An 18,536-nucleotide genomic window follows, 5' to 3' on the forward strand; every position below is an offset into this window, starting at 1 on the left:
TGTGCGCACGTGCACTCGCATGCACAGGTATGCATGTGTGCATATGTATGTTGTACATGTGTATATCTGCATGTGTATGTGCCTGTGTCTGTGTGCAAGTGTGTATGCATGCGTGTGCGTGTATGTGTGCGCGTGTGTGCATGTGTGCGTGCACGTGTATATGCGTGTGCGTGTGTGCACGTGTGTTCCTGTGCGTGTGTGTGCACGAGTTTGTGTGCGTGTGTGTACGTGCGCACGCACACCTGTGCATGGTGTAGTGTATGTGCGTGTGTGTGTGCGTGCATGTGTGTGCACGCGCACACACCTGTGCATGGTGTAGTGTATGTGTGTGTGTTTTTCCTTATTTGAAAGTTGTTGCCCTCGGAGCAGCCATGCAGCCCAGCAGTCCTTGAAGATCGAGCTGACTATGACGTTGCTGTCTTACCTGGTACGTCTTGGCTCCACAACTTCCTGGTGTGTAGAGAGCCAGCCGGCTGCCTCTGATGAGGCTGCAGCCCGAGCCAAGCCCTGTGACAAGTTACCATCCACAGGCACCAGCTAAAAAATTCTTGGAGAAGCAGATCCAGCATTTAATGGAAGGTTCACAGATTGTTAATAACGTTTCTATTGCAATAGGGTGACAGAAAGGCCACCTGCCTCAGGTAAAAGGAAAAGACCTCTCACCAGCCTTCTATTGATAAGGTCCACAATTGTGGGGCAGGAAAAGAAGAGTCTGGCCCTCCTCCTCTGTGCATGTGGCCAGTTCACCCTGGTTGAACTTCTGGAACAGCCACCCCAACCCCCTTCTCAAACCCTGCATCTTGTGCCTGACCCACAGCCCAATCTATGGAGACAGGAGCATTGGAAGGCCGCATTTTGATAAGAATGAAAATACTGGCTGTCACTCCTGCCTGGAGTTACCAGGCCCCCTGCCACTGCGTGGCTGGCTAAGATGCCAGTTTCCCTCTTGCCATCACCAGGGACAGTGGGTCTGCCACATGCAGAAAGATGTTTTTCCTCTCTTCCAGCCAGATGACACTTTCAGAGCATGGAAGAAACACCAACATTGAAGAGTCCCATTGTTGTTTGAATCTTTTGTATCAGGCTTCTCAAGCTAAGCAGGACCACCAGGCGTTTTCTTATTTTTTACATAAACAGCACTCCTACTCAGTGACACGTAACCTAAGATCACATTGCTTCTGTTTCCTGGGTTTTCCACCAGAGCACCTTTACGAAAGACATATGACAAAGCATGCTCAATTCCTCACCGTATTGTGAAACTGTTAACCATGGCTAATTGTTTGATGATCAGGCTACATTGCTCCTTTCTCAGGAGCATAAACCAGGGTCTAGCAAACTTTCTTTACAGGGACAGACAGTAAATGTCCCAGGCTTTGAGGGTCATGCAGTCTCTGTCACAGCTGCTGAAGTCTGTCAGAGTGCAAAAACAGCTGTGAGAGTCAGCTCAGGCTGCCGTAACAAAAGGCCACACACCAGGCTGTTTAAGAATTTGCTCTCACAGTTCTGGAGGCTGGAGGACCAAGATCAAGGTGTGGGCAGGGCTGGTTCCTTTGCGAAGCCTCTCTCCTTGGCTTGTAGAGACTGTCTTCTCTCCATGTCTTCACGTGCTCGTTCCTCTGGTTGTGTCTGTGTCCTGATCTCCTCTTTTCATAAGGACACCAGTCCCACTGGGTTAGGGCCCACCCTTGTGACCTCCTTTTACCCTGCTCACCTTTTCAAAAGCCCTATCTCCAAATACAGCCACATTCTGAGGCCCCTGGAAATTGGGGCTTCAAGATATGAATTTTAGGGGGACATAGTTTAGCCCATAACAGTAGCCATAGACAATTTGAAAACATGGGCAGTGGCTGTGTGCCAGTCACACTTTATTTATGCAGAAGCAGCCAGGGACTAGGTTTGGATCATGGGCTGTAGTTAGCTGGCCCCAGTTACAAAAAATAACTGTCACCCAGGCTGGGGTACAGTGGCACAATCATAGCTCACTACAGCCTCAATCTCTTGGGCTCAAGTGATCCTCCCACCTCAGCCTCCTGAGTAGCTGGGACTACAGGTGTGCACCACCAGGGCTGGCTAACTTCTTGTTGTTGTTGTTGTTGTTTTTATAGAGATGGGGTCTTGCTATGTTGCCCAGGCTGCTGTTGAACTCCTGGTCTCAAGCAGTCCTCCCTCCTCAGCCTCCTGAGGCACTGGGATTTTAGGTGTGAGCCACTGTACTTAGCAAACTGTTTTTATTCCTCAATGAAATTTAGAGACTGTCAAAATGTAAAGAAACCTAAAATATTTACTAAATTGCACTAAAGCCACGATTTCGTTAGAATCATCAGAGGTAGGCCGGGCGTGGTGGCTCACGCCTGTAATTCCAGCATTTTGGGAGGCTGGGGCAGGTGGATCACTTGAGGCCAGGAGTTTGAGACCGACCCTGGCAACATGGTGAAACCCCGCCTCTACTAAAAATACAAAAATTAGCCTGGTGTGGTGGCACATGCCTGTAATCCCAGCTGCTTGAGAGGCTGAGGCATGAGAATTGCTTGAACCTGGGAGACGGAGGTTGCAGTGAGCCGAGATCGTGCCACTGCACTCCAGCCTGGGCGACAGAGCAAGATTCTGTCTCAAAAAAAAAAAAAAAAAAAAAAGAAAAGGAATCATCAGAGGTAGTATTTAGTACATAAAAAAAATGTTTCTGGAAACAAAAGAGCCCTTTAAGTGTGTTTCTCTTGTATTGGTAAGCCACTTGTCTCTTTGTGTTTGCTGTGACAGATAATCACGCGAAGCCAATGGAAATAGATGGAGAGGTTGAGATTCCATCCAGCAAAGCCACAGTCCTTCGGGGCCATGAGTCTGAGGTGTTCATTTGTGCCTGGAATCCTGTCAGTGATTTGCTAGCCTCCGGGTAAGGATGTCAGGATGGGGGGCGCTCCAGAGTTGGGGAGATGGGAGATGCAAGCTGCTCGCCCTTCTCTGGAGTTCTGCCTAAAGGAACACACACTCCCCTTCTTACCCCGGTGTGTGGGCAGACCAAGGAATGGGTGGCTCTATGAGCCACTTCTCTACATGTCTCATATTGTGGAGAAGCCATAGTTCCAAGTCATTTTCTCCATGTGGTGGTGAGGAACACAGCAGCACTTAAATTACCAAATGCAAAGATGGCAAAGAGGGAAACAGGGATCCAGAGGGATGAAAAAGACAGAAGAGCATGTGCTGAAGATGCCCTCTGGCCAGAGAGCAAGCTGTGGAGAGCTTCTTATCCCATTTGAACCAAACACCAGAGGCTCCTGTGTTTTTATTCTTCAGATCCGGAGACTCAACTGCAAGGATATGGAACCTGAATGAGAATAGCAACGGGGGCTCCACCCAGCTCGTGTTGAGGCACTGTATACGAGAAGGGGGCCATGACGTCCCGAGTAACAAAGACGTCACCTCACTGGACTGGAATGTAAGCATCTTCCACCCCCTGGGCACTTTGAAATTGGTAAAATCGGCCAGCCACCAGGCAGGGGCTGCAGCAATGGAGCCCATGCAGACATAGGAGGCAGGTGGTCCTGTGTGCTCAGCCCCCACTCTGATGGGCTGCCAGAGAGGTGTTCTTGGCTTCTTTTTTTATTTTGAGACGGAGTCTTGCTCTGTTGCCCAGGCTGGAATGCAGTGGTGTGATCTCAGCTCACTGCAACTTCTGCCTCCTGGGTTCAAGCGATTCTCTTTCCTCATCTTCCCGAATAGCTGGGATTACAGGCTCATGCCACCACACCTGGCTAATTTTTGTATTTTTAGTAGAGATGGGGTTTCACCATGTCGGCCAGGCTGCTCTCCCACTCCTGACGCAATGTGATCCGCCTGCCTCAGCCTCCCAAAGTGCTGGGATTATAGGCGTGAGCCTCTGCCCCCGGCCAGTCTTGGCTTCTAAGAGCTATTAACAAGGCTGCATTTGGCAGGCAGTGAGCTGTGTATTCAGTAGCCGTATCTTTGCACGTGAGCATGCCTTAGCAAAATGAGCCTGTGGCCTCATGGTGGGAAGGTAGGCTGGGAGCCCCAAGGTAGTTCTTCTGGAGAGATACGTCGTGCAGCCCAGGAAAGGTGATTCTCCACCTTGGGATTTCAGCACCAGGTGTTCTGTGCATTGACACATGGGATGCACACAGTTTGACTGCTTTTTATTTTCTGCAAGGTCTTACGATAGCTTTCAGCATGGTATTTTCAATTCTGTCATTAAAGAACACGCAGTGGCAAATGGTTCCAGCGTACCTGGATCCTGGGAGAGGCTCTCCGAGCTGCTTTGGTGCTGCCGCTCCTAAGTTGTTTTTGTGGGTTTTTGTCTCTTTCTGGCCCTCAGACCAATGGAACACTCTTGGCTACAGGTTCATATGACGGTTTTGCAAGAATATGGACGGAAGACGGTGAGTTCTGTGTCCCTCGTGCTGGGGTCGGGTAAGAGGAGCTGCCGAACTTAACCCTTGAGTGAACAGACCATGACATTGAGGTCAACATGTTTGTTTTTACTAACAGGTAACCTGGCCAGCACCTTAGGCCAACATAAAGGCCCCATCTTTGCCTTGAAATGGAACCGAAAGGGGAATTACATTTTGAGTGCTGGTGTAGACAAAGTGAGTATTAGCTGAAAACACATCCCTTTGATCTATAGGTGGTTATATATTTTTAATCTCAAAATAACATCGTGGTTTCTTGGAACTCGTAGGCTTTGTGCTTCCCCTTAAGAAATGAAAATGATGTGTTTAGGCTTTGTTTTTGTGGTTTTGATCTTTCTGTTCATTTGTAACACATCATCTCTTAATATATTCTGCTGTTCTGCAGACCCTTGTGCAAAGCTTCCCTTTATTTGAGGTACATGGTTCAGTGGTAGAGAGAGGAAAATCTCCACATTGCATTTGTCAGTTGCTGGAAGGAGCCATGTGGTATGGGGCGTGCCCTGCCTGAACTTGCACCCACTGAGGGGTGAGTGGCACAGGCTGTGTGTGTTCTTCAGGCTTCGGCTTTCCTCATTTGATAAACTGCTGCTTCCCACCGTAGACCGCAGATTTCTCTGAGTAGGAGTCAAGCAACCTGGCTACAAGGGCACGCTCTTCCGATGGCCCACAGAGCCAGGTTAGAATTGACTTGCTCCGCACCTGGGCAGGGCTGCAGGGAGACACGGTAGTGTTAACTCCAGGTGCATGTAAAAGCCATCAATGGGGTGGGAACCCAAGGGCAAAGAGTAAGGGGATGCAGACTCCATCCCGGGCCCGAGTCTGATCCAGCCAGCAACCTCGGCCTCTGTGCATTTCACTTTCCTCACTTGTCCAGTGACAAGGCTGGCTGGAGTCATGACCCGAGACAGCCTTCATGGAACAGTTGTGCATTCCCGAGACTCAGCAGGAATTCTAAGTCATGGCTTTGGAAAAGAAGCATTATCTAGAATTGAGAAAAGAAAAAAAAAAAGACGTGTTTTCACATGAATTTGTGTTTCTACAACAACTGGAAACCATGCCTGAATACTGGAGGGTGCTTGGGCCTCCACAAAGCTTTGCATTTTGTGGTGATTTCAGGATAACTTGAAAACTTACTAGGTCTTGAAGTTCGAGACCAGCCTCGCCAACACAGTGAAACCCAGTCTCTACTAAAAATGCAAAACTTAGCTGGGCATGGTGTCGGGTGCCTGTAATCCCAGCTACTTAGAGACTGAGGCGCGAGAATCTCTTGAACCAGGGAGGCAGAGGAGGTTGCAGTGAGCCGAGATTGCGTCTCTGCACTCCAGCCTGGATCTGGAAGAAGAGTGAGACTCTGTCTCAAAACAAAACAAGACAAAACAATACAAAACAAAACCTGAGTCAGAGCTCTCTGTTCTTCCTAGTTCTGAAAGTTATAAAATGATAGAGTTGGCCAGGCGTGGTGGCTCACGCCTGTAATCCCAGTACTTTGGGAGGCCACGGCAGGCAGATCACCTGAGGTCGGGAGTTCGAGACCAGCCTGACCAACATGGAGAAACCCTGTCTCTACTAAAAATACAAAATTAGCCGGGCGTGGTGGGGGATGCCTGTAATCCCAGCTACTCAGGAGGCTGAGGCAGGGGAATCATTTGAACCCGGGGTGAGCCAAGATCGTGCCACTGCACTCCAGCCTGGGCAACAAGAGCAAAACTTCATCTCAAATAAATAAATAAATAAATAAATAAATAAATAAAATGATAGACTTGACCTCTGAACATCATCCCACTTTGGGAGAAATTGCTAAATGAAATAATTGAATTTGGCAAACTGTGGCCCACATAGGCCAAGTCTGGCTCCTCACCTGTTTCTTAAATTTAAATAAAGTTGTATTGGGACACAGCCACACCCCTTTGTTGAGACTTCTCCATGGTTGCTTTCATGCTACAATGGCAGAGATGAGCAGTTGCAAGAGACCCCAGATGGCCCTCAAAGCCTAAAATTCTACTACCTGGCCCTTCACAGAAAAAGTTTGCGGACTCTTGCACTAGGGTATAACTAGGTCAACAAATCATTCATTCATAATTGCTCTCCCTCTCTTTTAAGCCAAGAAACCTTTCAGACTTAGTAGCCTGGTTTATGATATTTTAAAAGCTGAGTTGCTGTGGTTGACACATAAACGTTCTCATGTAGCTACTATCAGATCTTTGCCAAGATGTTCTAATTCAAGTAACATGCATACGCAGCACTTTGCTGTGCATTCAGTAGGCTCTCAGTAATTGCTGCTTGAGTTATTAAAATCACTCATGAAAATGACAGCACTTTTCTTTATCAAGCGCTTCACTACTGCATGTGTTAACCCATCCGGTACTGCCAAGATAGGAGGCAGGCACAAGTATGATCACTCCCATTCTATAGAGGATGAACTGGAGGCCTGGAGAGGGTTATTAATTTGCCTAGGGACACACAGCTGGTGCAGAGTACAGAGGGATGGGAACTCAGACCCTGGTCACCAGTAACTACTGCCCTTTAACTTCCGTAGAATTCTAAATAGCTGTTTGTTTCCTGGCCTCCTTCCTACCTGGAGACTGTTAACATTTGTGATTGTTTTTCTCACTGATAATCAGTCTTAACTCCACCAGGTGATGGACTATGTGATCAGTGAAAATGCATATGTGGAATTATGTTAGTCTCTTGGGCTGGGTACGATCCACCATCATTACTTAGTCAACCACAGCAGGAGTGAAAATAACATCCTTGTACATAACACTCAGGGAGAAAATGTAACTTAGGGGATGCTGGTGTTGACCAACACAGAGTGACTAAAATATATGTCACATTCTTCAAATGTTTGCATAACTGTTTTCTTTTGTCCAATGTACATTTAACATAAACATCGACTAAGAGACCAGTCGCTGATGTAATATGTGAAATGGTATCAGAACTGTGAAAGAGTTTATATATTCTCTGCAGTGTTAGATTTGTTTTTGCATGGCTAAATTAAGAAGAGTTATACCCCAACAAAGAAATGTTAATTGGTCTAGAACTGACTCAAAACCCAGGAGTACCAAGTTTCAAAGACACTCACTGCTTGCTTTCCTCTGAAAATGTCTACAGTCAACACAAAATAGAACTCTTTCTTCTTAAAGCAAAATCTTGACTGAGCGTCAGTAACAGAGAGGTGTAAAGTTTCCAATTAAGTTGAAAATTCCAGTTGATGAAGACATAACTCCAATGCTATTCATTGAGCTGGTTCTCTATCTTCCTAGCGTCAGTAAATTCATAAAAATTCGTGATTTCCTTTGCTTTCCAAGGGAGAACTCAACCTTTCTACTTACTATTAGACCAGTACATTGGTGCCTGGCCCCAGTGCAAGCCAATGGCTCTGCCATGTCTAGTGCCCCCATTTCATGGAGGGATGGGCAGAGGCATTTTCAGAAATGCTCGTCTCTGCAGCCCTTCACTTGGAACAAATGCCACAAAGATCTCTGGAGATGCTTTGTTCCAGGTTTTTCAACAGTTTTCTGCATTTGGGGATGAGGAGGAATTCCTACCAATTTTGGTAGTTCTTGCAAGTATTGGTTAGGGATGCTCTGTCCTTAAACCCGTTTATGCCTAGTTTCCATTATCGGAACGCTGAGCATGTGGGAGTTATTTATATCCTACTGCTCAGGGTCATCGCCAAGGTCTGATTGCAGAAATTCAGAAAGTTGCAACCTCAGGCAGAAATGAGTTAAGGGAGATGCCAGCACATGTGGCTGATAGGTTCATCAAACGTGGCCATCCAGATTGCTGAGTTTAAAACATGCTGTACTTTAATGATGTGGTATGGGAGAAAAAGAAGGCAAATATCCCAGTAAGGTTTTGATACTGATTACATGTTGAAATGGTAATATTTGGGGGCATGTTGGAGTTAAATATAATAGATTGCTAATGAATTTTACCAGTTTCTTTCTTCTTAATGTGGATCCCAGAAAATTGAAACTAGCCCATAAGGCTCACTCTCTATCTCTATTGGACAGTGCCGATTTATAAGGAGAAGGGCTGACTGTCTTTTCTTGTATGATAAATGTTTCCAGAGAAAACTTTGCGAGAATAGTTACTAACTTTTTCCTTTCTTTGCGGAACACAGACAACAATAATTTGGGATGCCCACACAGGAGAAGCCAAACAGCAGTTTCCTTTTCATTCAGGTGAGTTTTTTGTTGTTGTTGTTGTTGTTGTTTGTTTTTTTGTAATTCAAAAATAATAATTCAGGTCGAGCCCAGTGGCTTACGCCTGTAATCCCAGCACTTTGGGAAGCCGAAGCAGGTGGATTGCATGAGGTCAGGAGTTCAAGACCAGCCTGGGCAACAAAGCAAGACCCCGTTTCTACAAAAAATATAAAACATTAGTCGGGTGTTGTGGTACACACCTCTAGTTTTAGCTACCCAGGAGGCTGAGGCAGGAGGATTGCTTGAGCCAGGAAATCAAGGTTGCAGTGAGCTGTGATTGCACCACTGTATTCCAGCCTAGGTGACAGAATGAGATCCTGAGATACCCCTTAAAGTAACTGAATGCACAGAGTATGGAGCCCAGGAGGCCTCATTGGTCAGAAGGAGACCCATTTTGTGGCAAGCATTGATTGCTCTTAAGGTTTGCAAGATAGAGATGACCTCGGCACCCACCTGCTCAGAGCTCTGAAACACAGCAGTGAGCCAGCCACAGAAGCAGTGCGGGCTCCTTTCTCTTGCTGTTCTAAAGGGATGCTGTTTTGGGGGCTCCCTGAAACCACTCCCAGGATTGGTGGTTTGCTGCGAGGACCCCCAGGACTCAACATACTCACAGCTAAGATTTCTAACAGCACAAGAATTTAGTGCAACATTAGCAAAGGGAAACGGTGCACACGGCCAAATCCAGAGCTTCGAAGGCTCCTCTCCCAGTGGACTCTCACAGGCCATGCTGAATTCTTCCAGGAATAAGTTGTAACTATGCCTGTGAAGTGTTTTATACCAGGGAAGCTCCATAGAGTCTCAGTGCCCAGAGTTTTTATTGGGGGTTGGCCGTGTAAGCACCCAGTGCCTAGTACAAGCCAAAACTGCAGACCCCTAGAAGGAAAGCAGGGGCACAGCATAAACACACTGTTTGCACAAACAAGTGTTAGCAGAGTGAGCCGCTTGCGTCTGTTAGGGGAGGGTGGGAACTCTCCGGAAATCTAAAATCTCAGTCGCTAGCCAAGGGCCGGCCTTGCAAGCAAGCCCCTGTAGGGAGATCAGCCTCGGGCCTGTGGTGTTAGCACCTTCCTACACAGATGTGTGGCCGCTGCTCTGGAGCCAACTACATCCCTTTGTGCACTGGAGCCAGGCCAGGCCACATGCGTTAGCCCAGGGCTCTGGAGTCTGTAGAGATTCCGATTTTCCAGATTCCCACCTGATTCTTCGTGGGTCGTTTTGGGTTTTTTTGTTTGTTTGTTTGGAGACAGAGTTTTACTCTGTCACCCAGGTTGGAGTGCAGTGGTGCGATCTCAGCTCATTGCAGCCTCTGCCTCCCATGCTCAAGCAATTCTCCTGCCTCAGCCTCCCGAGTAGCTGGGATTACAGGCATGCACCACCAAGCCCAGCTAATTTTTGTATTTTTAGTAGAAACGGGGTTTCGCCATGTTGGCCAGGCTGGTCTCAAACTCCTGACCTCAAGTGATCTGCCCACCTCGGTCTTCCAAAATGATTCTTCATTTTCTTTCCCAACTCCCTCCTCTGTGTAACTCAGTCCTGATGTTAGACATGGCCTCTTAAAACAAAGACAGATGGCCACCCGCAGAGCTAATAGACTATTGGAAGTCTTTAGACTGGCTTAAAGTGGACAGAAGTGGGTAGGTGCCACTTCCCTTAAGGGCAAATGTCTGATTCGTCTTGAAGTAATCCCTAAATATGTGGGACGAAAGTTAACTATTCTATCAGCTGTCCCTGGGGCATTGTCCAGGAGGAGATCTGAGTGTCTTTCTTGTCATGCAGCTTGGGGTGCTTAAATGATGTTCTGAATGGGAGTGCTAACCGCAACAACCATCCAAGGCAGAACAGCCATCGGCACCTGGGGAGGGCTCCAGGCAGGGGACATGGGCCCTGCAGGAAACAAGACCATGAACCGAAGGTCCTGTCGAGGCACGATTGTGTTAGATGCATAGGCACCCACGTCTGTTATATTCCATGCAGTACTTCAGCAGGGACTCCTCATACAGGCAGCTCAGAGAGTGAGGGAGACTCAGGGAGGACGCTGTTTCTGCTCTGCTGCCCTGGAGAGGGAGAGCCACTCCTGCACAGCTTGGGACCCACACCAAACACACCTCTCAGGGTTGCCGGTGAAATTTGTTACTGGTGTTGCTTTAATTGACACTGTTGATGAAGGTGCTGAGCATATGAGAGACAAAAGGCTCCCAATGCAGGTAGCACGTGTACTAGGTCCTCCAGAAAGTGTTCTTCACCCCAAAGGGAAACCCCGTACCCATTCCATCTTTCCCTGGCAACTCCACCTACAGCCTGTGATCTGTGTGTCATCTCCATGCCAGACACTTGCTACTCTGTGCTCTAGACTGCAAATCAAAGCAGGTGGCTAGTGAGAATAGCCTTCCTAATGGAGTTCCGTCACGTTTGGCTTAAGTACCAAAACCCACCTTTGTAGGCAGGAAGGATGCTATGACAGGTTCACAGCCCTAGACACGCAGACCCCGGGGGGTGAGCTTTCTGCATTAGACATCCCTGCCTTCTGTTTTTCAGAGAAAAATATGCCCGAGGTAAACATCAATAAGGTTCCTCTAACACTTGTATCTTAAGAATTCATCTGTAAAGTATTTCAGCAGAAAATAATCTTTCCCAAAGTATCCCCAGGCCCTATGGAAGGGTTTCCTACCCAGCTGACCCAGGAAGACCACAAACCACATTGTTCTGAATTGCGTGAGCTTCTCACCTGTAATCTGGCTGGCCATGAGGTAGACCCAATTCCCGTCGGCAGGTCAGACGTATCTAGGCGTTACTTGCTCTCTTTTTGGTGTCAATCAGTGTGTTAAAGAACGTTCAAAATGAAGAGAAAGAAGCTCGCTCTTCCAGGTGAAACGCAGCTGGGAAGAGCTGTGAGGAGCCCCTTTCTGTGGCTGTGGCAGGTTTGGTGTTTAATGGGGCGATAGGAGACATTGCCTTGCCCCACTAGCTTTTCCCCAGTAACACCTCGTGGGGGCGCCCTTGGTCACCGTCGGCAGGAAGCCTTAGCTCAGAGCCTCGTGGTGGAGTGAAACTCGGCCGCAGAAAGGAATGAACTATTGATGCACGACAGCCAGGAGAGATCTCAAGGGCATTTTGCCGAGTGACAAAAGCCAGTCTCAGAAGGTTGCATGCTCTGTGCTTTCGTTGATGTAACGTTCTCATGATGCTAAAATGCTAGAAACCTGGGACCCGTCAGCGCTGTGGGAGTTGAGGGAGCATGTGAGGAGGTTGTGTGCCGATACAGTAGCTGAGGGAGATCTTAGTGGCGACGGAATACTTCTGGGTCTCAGTTGCAGCGATACACATCTACCCATGTGATAAAATGACAGCACTCTACAGGCAAATTGCACCAGTGTCAGCTTGCCAGCGTCGATACAACGCTACGGCTACGCAAAATGTAACCCTCAGGAGAACCTGGGTGAAGGAGACACAGGACCTCTCTGTGTTACCTTTGCAGCTTCATGTAAATCTCTAAGTATTTCAAAAGGAAACTGACTGGCTGGGCCCAGAAGAATGAGGGCTATTGAACCAAACTGGCCTATGCATGGGAGGGAGGGCACAGAGGCCCCCAGCGTAGCTCAGCCCTCTTACCGGCCATTCACCCACATGGTTCCAAGCATTGTGGCTGCAGGAGCTGACTCAGAGTGGGGCTAACCACCTGAGCACGGGGGAGCCTCTCTTTAGATCAGGAATGTCCAGTCTTTTGGTTTCCCTGGGCCACATTGAAAGAAGAATTGTCTTGGGCCACACATAAAATACGCTAACACTAACAATAGCTTGATGAGCTAAAAAAAAAAAAAAAGAAGAAGAAGAAAAAGAAAACAACTCTTAATGTTTTAAGAGAGTTTACAGATTTGTGTTGGGCCACATTCAAAGCCATCCTGGACCGCGGGTTGAACCAGCTTGCTTTAGATGGAGGAGTCATCAGATGCTGGTCGCCATCTCTTGGACCGCTCACCAGATTGTCACATTTCCAGGTATATTAATCACATGCCCAAATGCAGAGGCTGGACCAGAAGTTTGCTGTTTAGCTCAGGCGATGTTGTAAACGAGAACGAAGAAAATGCGTCAAGAACTGTGGGGCTGTCATGAAACACGCTGCTGGGGATGGAACAGAAGAGATGATCTCAGATGTGGAAAAGACCATTGCTGACACCCGCGTCCTCCCACCCACACCTTCCGCCTGCAGGGGGAGCTGGATGGGGAAGCGAATGGGGTCCCTGTGCTTATGGAGGATAAACACATGGAGGCTTGCACCTCTTATTTGAAGACCAAGGAAGAATAGGGGCAATTGATGGTTAGTGTTCAGAGAAAGCTGGATTCTTCTCAGTTCAGTGCTGACTGCCTTTAAGAAACACACATGGCTGGGTGCGTTGGCTCATTCCTGTAATCCCAGCACTTTGGGAGGCCAAGGTGGGAGAATCACTTGAGCCCAGGAGTTTGAGACCAGCCAGGGCAACACACCAAAACCCCATCTCTGCCAAAAACATCTTTGAAAAAATGAGCCGGGCTTGGTGACGTGCACCTGTCATCCCAGCTACTAGGGAGGCTGAGGTGGGAGAATCACCTGAGCCCAGGAGATTGAGGGTACAATGAGCCAAGATTGTGCCACTGCACTCCAGCTTGGGTGACAGAGTGAGATCCTGTCTCAAAAAAAAAAAAAAAAAAAAAAAAACTGGGCATGGTGGCACACATGTATAGTCCCAGCTACTCGAGAGACTGAGGCAGGAGGATTGCTTGAGCCCAGGAGTTCGAGGCTGCAGCGAGCTATGATTGTGCCACTGCACTCCAGCCTGGGCAACAGCAAGACTTCATCTCCAAGAAAAAAAAAAAAAAAACTCACATAAGATGAGTTTCTATATTGGTCGATTGGTAAGGACATGGTGGCCAGAGCCTGGCAGAAGCTAACCCTCTCTTTCCCCTAGAAACAATGCTTCATTATTGGCTAATTCAGTGTTTACAGCTACCTTGGAGAACATAACTTGGCAAATAACAGAATGGACCATAGTATCTAGGAAAACCAATGAGAGTTCTTGGCTGGGCACACTTGTAGAGTTGCCCTAACCCTGCTGCCTCCTCTCCTGGGGGCATCATGGAGCCCACTCAGTAGCTAAAAGTAATTTCCATGGGCTTGCATGGGAAGCGCAGGGTTACGAGAGGTGGTCAGATGCGGACGACTAGCTCTCGAAGTCCCAAGCTCTCTGCCCCGTAAGGCATTACCCCCTTAAATTAGCATGAACCCTGGGAAGGGAGGCACCGTCCCTCCATTTCACATGTAATGGAGCACAGTACTTTTCACATCCCTAAATCATTCCCTTTGATAGTCAGGGTTCCGGACACGGGGCTGGTTGTGGAGGTCCTCTCCACACAAGAAGCCTCATGATGATCCTTAATAAGAGGGTGGGGTTGCTCAGAACCTTCAGGGGAAGGGAAGAGATCACCAGAGAAGGGAAGGGAAGAGATCACCAGAGAAGGGAAGGGAAGAGATCACCAGAGAAGCCGCCTCTTCCCCTGTGCCCTTCTATCTCGGCATCGCATGGCCTTTTCTGCTGCTCATCAGTTCTCTGGCATGAGGTGGGAAGAAGCCCAGGGAACATGATCTGCTGGTGTGGCCCCCGCAGTGGAAAGAGACCAGAGACCTGAGCACAGCGCCCTTCCTGGCCCCTAGGAAGGCGGGTGACCCCTGCAGTCCGTGGACGCCTGAGAGGAGGTGGAACAGATGCTCGCTCCCAGCCGCAGACCCACTCTCTGCTAGAGGACAGGAGTGAGCAGTTGAAGCCATGCTTCCCCAGAAGCAGAAGAGGATGAGAGTGCACGGGGGCCCCCACCGTGGGAACTTCCACACCTCCAGCGCACTCCCTGTCCCGGGCACTGCTGATCCCCTGAGATGCCTCGGCTCTCTCCCCCTTGTCTGGGGCTGCTTGCAACATCCACATCTGTAGCTGAGACTCCAGGAAGCCGTCAACCTGCAGCTGCACATCAGTAAAGAGGCAGAACGAGGAATGAGGTCCATTTGCTAGGACTTCAGTGCCCTTGCTGTCACCTGTGCTTCCAGTGCCTCTCAGGGCATGGTCCAGCCCTGTGGAGGCAGACGCTCTGAGGACAGAACCAGGGCCTGGCTTTTAGCGAGTGCCTTGGCCATTTTGGTACATTGGGAAGTTGTTGGATTCTCAGCTGCCATCCTAGAAAATAAATCAGAAGGTAGAGAATGAGACCCATAGCTGTAACTAAACTACAAGGGGAGGTCAGCTCCCCGTTGTTCTGTCTTTGTGACCCTGAACCACCTGGACCTGAGAAAGGCCCAAAGTCAGGGAGGGTGTTGGTCACAGGCCCTGAAGCGTGCGTTCCGTTTCATCCCAAAGGGGTTTTTATTGACCCTAATTATCCCCTAGTCAAGGGGATGCCTTAATGTGTTACGGGAGAGTTTTTTTCATATTGAGGTATCTTGAACATAGGACATGAAATCTTTCCTCTCCTTTTTTCTCCTCTTTGTCCAAAATTAAATCAAATGAGCTCACTGCAGAGATGCCGCTGGAAGCAGCAAGGTACAGAGCAGGCAGGGCGGCCCTCTCACCTGCCCTTCTTAACTGTGCCATGGGAGCGGGAGATTCTGCAGGCTGTGGGGTGCAAGAAGTGTCACAGAGCCTCTCTTCCAGGACATCTTGTCATCCCTGCCAACGTGGCAGGAGAAGGTCTTTAAGGTCTTAGAAAGAGACTGTGTTCACGCTTGAGACGTTTTTATCATGTTACTAAATGGGGCTTCTTGGCTGGGTGCAATGGCTCACGCCTATAACCCTAACACTTTGGGAGGCCAAGGCGGGTAGATAGTTTGAAGTCAGGAGTTCAAGGCCATCCTGGGCAATATAGCAAGAACTCGTCTCTACAAAAAAAAAAAATTAAAATTAGCTAGGCGTGATGGTGTGCGCTATTCAGAAGGCTGACGTGGGTGGATCCCTTGAGCCCAGGAATTCTAGGCTGCATTGAGCCATGATCGCACCACTACACTCCAGCCTGGGTGACAGAGCAGGCCCTGTCTCTAGAATAAATAAATAAGTAAACTAAAGAGGCTTCTTGACTGTGCTGTTCATTGTTGTAAATCCATGGAGCTGTGCAACAGTGAGTAACTCCAGATGTCCTCCCTCCCTGCTGCAGCCCCTGCCCTTGATGTGGACTGGCAGAACAACACGACCTTTGCCTCCTGTAGCACAGACATGTGTATCCATGTGTGCAGGCTCGGCTGTGACCGCCCAGTCAAAACCTTCCAGGGACACACAGTAAGTGAGAGCTCTTGTCACTGGTCTCGAGTTCGTGAGAATGTGATGTGGGAGCCGATTCTTGTGTGCCTAGAATTAAAAGCTACTGCAGCAGCAGACCAGCTCTAATGTGCCCCTTGGCTATTTGAGCTGTCATGGTTACCCCATGGTAACCATGGTGGTTGGATTGACTCAGTTTGGGGTTGGCAGTGAGAACAGTTCACTCAGAAATGACCTAGATGGTGGATTTGGCAACAAAGCCTTTAAGGTAGCTATGAGAAACATGTAGAGGACATCAAGGAAAGGATGCTCACAATAAATGAATAGACAGGGCACATCTGCAGTGAATAGAAAAAAAAAATCATTAAAAAACAAATGGAGACTAAGTGTGGTGGCTTATGCCTATAATCCCAGCACTTTGGGAGTCTGAGGCCAGAGGATTGCTTGAGGCCAGGAGTTTGAGGCCAGCCTGGGCAACATAGCAAGACTCTGTCTCTACAAAAAATTTTAAAAAGTAGCTGCGTATGGTGATGCACACCTGTAGTCACATCCCAGGAGCTGAAGGCTGCAGTGAGTTACAGTAGCACCACTGCACTCCAGCCTAGGCAACAGAGCAAGACCCTGTCTCTTTAAAAAAAAAAAAAATAGAAAAGAAAAGAAATTGAGAACTGAAAAATATAATGTCTGAAATGAAAGTCTTAATAGGTGGGTGTATTAGGCAGTTCTCAATTCTCTCATTGCTCTAAAGAAATACCTGAGACTGGGTAATTGATAAGACAGGAGGTTTAACTGGCTCACAGTTCCTTAGGCTATACAGGAACCATGGCAGCATCTGCTTCTGGGGAGGCTTCAGGAGGCTTCCAACCATGGCAGGAGGTGAAGCAGGAGCAGGCACCTCACATGGCCAGAGCAGGGGCAAGAGGTGGGAGGAGTGGGGGGGGTGTCACATACTTTTAAAGGACAAAAACTCACGAAGACAGCAAGCCACGAGGGATCTGCCCCCATGATCCGGACACCTCCCACGAGGCCCCATCTCTGCATCAGGGATGACAGTTCGACCTGAGATTTGGGTGGGGACACCAATCCTAAACCACATCAGTGGATTTACCAGCAGATGGGAGATTGCGGAAGTAAGGTTAGAGAGCATAGAAATTGGCCAATTTGAAGAACAGATAAAAGATCGAAAAAATGCATAAAGGCTTAATGGCTTATGGAACAATATCAGAGACCCTAAACATATGCGTGATGGGGAGAGAAGAAAGAATGGAACAGAAAAATCATTGGAGGCAGTAACAGCCAAGTTTTCCTAAATTTGGTGGAAAACATCAACATTTAATCCAAGAAGCTCAGCAAATTTCAAGCAGAACAAATATAAACAGAACCACACAAACAGAACAGACCATATCCACCTAGGCATATGGTCATCAAACACCAGAATCAGTGACAGAGAAAATCCTAAAGGCAAGCAGAGGCTGACAAATCCATTATATACCAGGGAACAACAATGTGAACAACAGCTGACTTAGCAAATTCCTTAGTTTGGCCTCTGAGGCGCTTCCCGGTCTTTCACCAAATCTCCCTCAGATTAGCCAATTTCTATGGTCTCTAACCTTCTGCAATCTCCAGTCTGCTGGTAAACCCATTTACTAGCCTCGACCTCCTGGGCTAGTGTCCAAAAATTCCCTGTGCCTCTGTCCTCCTAAAGACACGTGCAGCCAAGCACCTTGCCCCGCGCTGAGCCCTGCCTGGAATGCTCCCTGCCTTAGACCCCCACAGCAGCTCTCGGTCCAAAACAGAATCCTCCCCAGTCTCCAGGCCCGTTCACGTATCCTCTGCACGCCCTGGGGAGGATTCACGGCACCCCCGAGCTCCTACTGCCCACATGAATGCCACAGCCCTGGCAGTAGCTGCTGGCCTGCGTGTCTGCCTCTCCCAGAAAACGCAGAGTGCATCAATGCTGGGACCATGGCATCTTGCCTTTCTCTCACCAGCACCCAGGATATCTCCGTGGTGGGGCAGGGTGGGGGTCCCTTGTTAAAGCAGGAGAGGATGGTCACAGTCCCTGGAGATTTGCCATTGTGCCACTAACGTAACTGATGTAAATTCCCTTGTCCTGATTCCCCTAATGCCCACCTCTCCCCACCCCTGGCCCAGGGGTCCCTGTCCCAAAGGAAGGCGCTTTTAGAGCACAGGCACCTATCGTCCTGTTAACATCTGTTTGGCTCCAAACTGACTCTCTTCTCCCGGTCTAAACTTATTTCTCCTCTAACCCTGGACTATCCACAAGTTTTTAATAGAGCTGTACACACTATCTGCAGTTCCCAGGTGTCCTGCCCGGGACCTTGCCACCAGCACAGGCCTTGGCCCTTTAAGTGGGTCTTAATGTGGCTGATGGCCCTGAACAAAGCTCCAGCTCAGTGGGGTTGAGTGGAGACCCATGAGCCGGCTCTGGAGGCGGCCCAGGAACCGGGGCTTGCATTGCAGAGCTAGGGATCCGCTCCCAGGAAGTTATTTGTTCCTTTGCATGGGCTTGGCTAGGGACAGCCAATGGTGACCAGCTCTACATTCCTGGGCCCATGAGTTTTCCTCTGAACAGCTGCAGTCAGAGCCACCCTTGCTGGCCTTGCATACACATT

The 18,536-nt window shown here is 48.6% G+C and overlaps 1 protein-coding gene across 4 annotated transcripts in view; it reads left to right on the forward strand.

Moving 5' to 3' along the window:
* The window catches only part of TBL1X (transducin beta like 1 X-linked), a 274,014-nt gene that overhangs the window by 222,243 nt on the left and 33,235 nt on the right, over positions 1–18,536 (forward strand). For all 4 annotated transcript variants that reach the window (XM_055106596.2, XM_055106598.2, XM_008964325.6 and 1 more), the window contains 6 exons: positions 2,758–2,890; positions 3,292–3,433; positions 4,328–4,391; positions 4,501–4,598; positions 8,548–8,608; positions 15,800–15,921. In XM_055106596.2, the coding sequence (XP_054962571.1) occupies positions 2,758–2,890; positions 3,292–3,433; positions 4,328–4,391; positions 4,501–4,598; positions 8,548–8,608; positions 15,800–15,921 (620 nt within the window). The remainder of the gene's footprint in view (positions 1–2,757; positions 2,891–3,291; positions 3,434–4,327; positions 4,392–4,500; positions 4,599–8,547; positions 8,609–15,799; positions 15,922–18,536) is intronic.

Source organism: Pan paniscus, chromosome X (assembly GCF_029289425.2).
Source record: "Pan paniscus chromosome X, NHGRI_mPanPan1-v2.0_pri, whole genome shotgun sequence".
NCBI classification, from domain to species: Eukaryota; Metazoa; Chordata; class Mammalia; order Primates; family Hominidae; genus Pan; species Pan paniscus.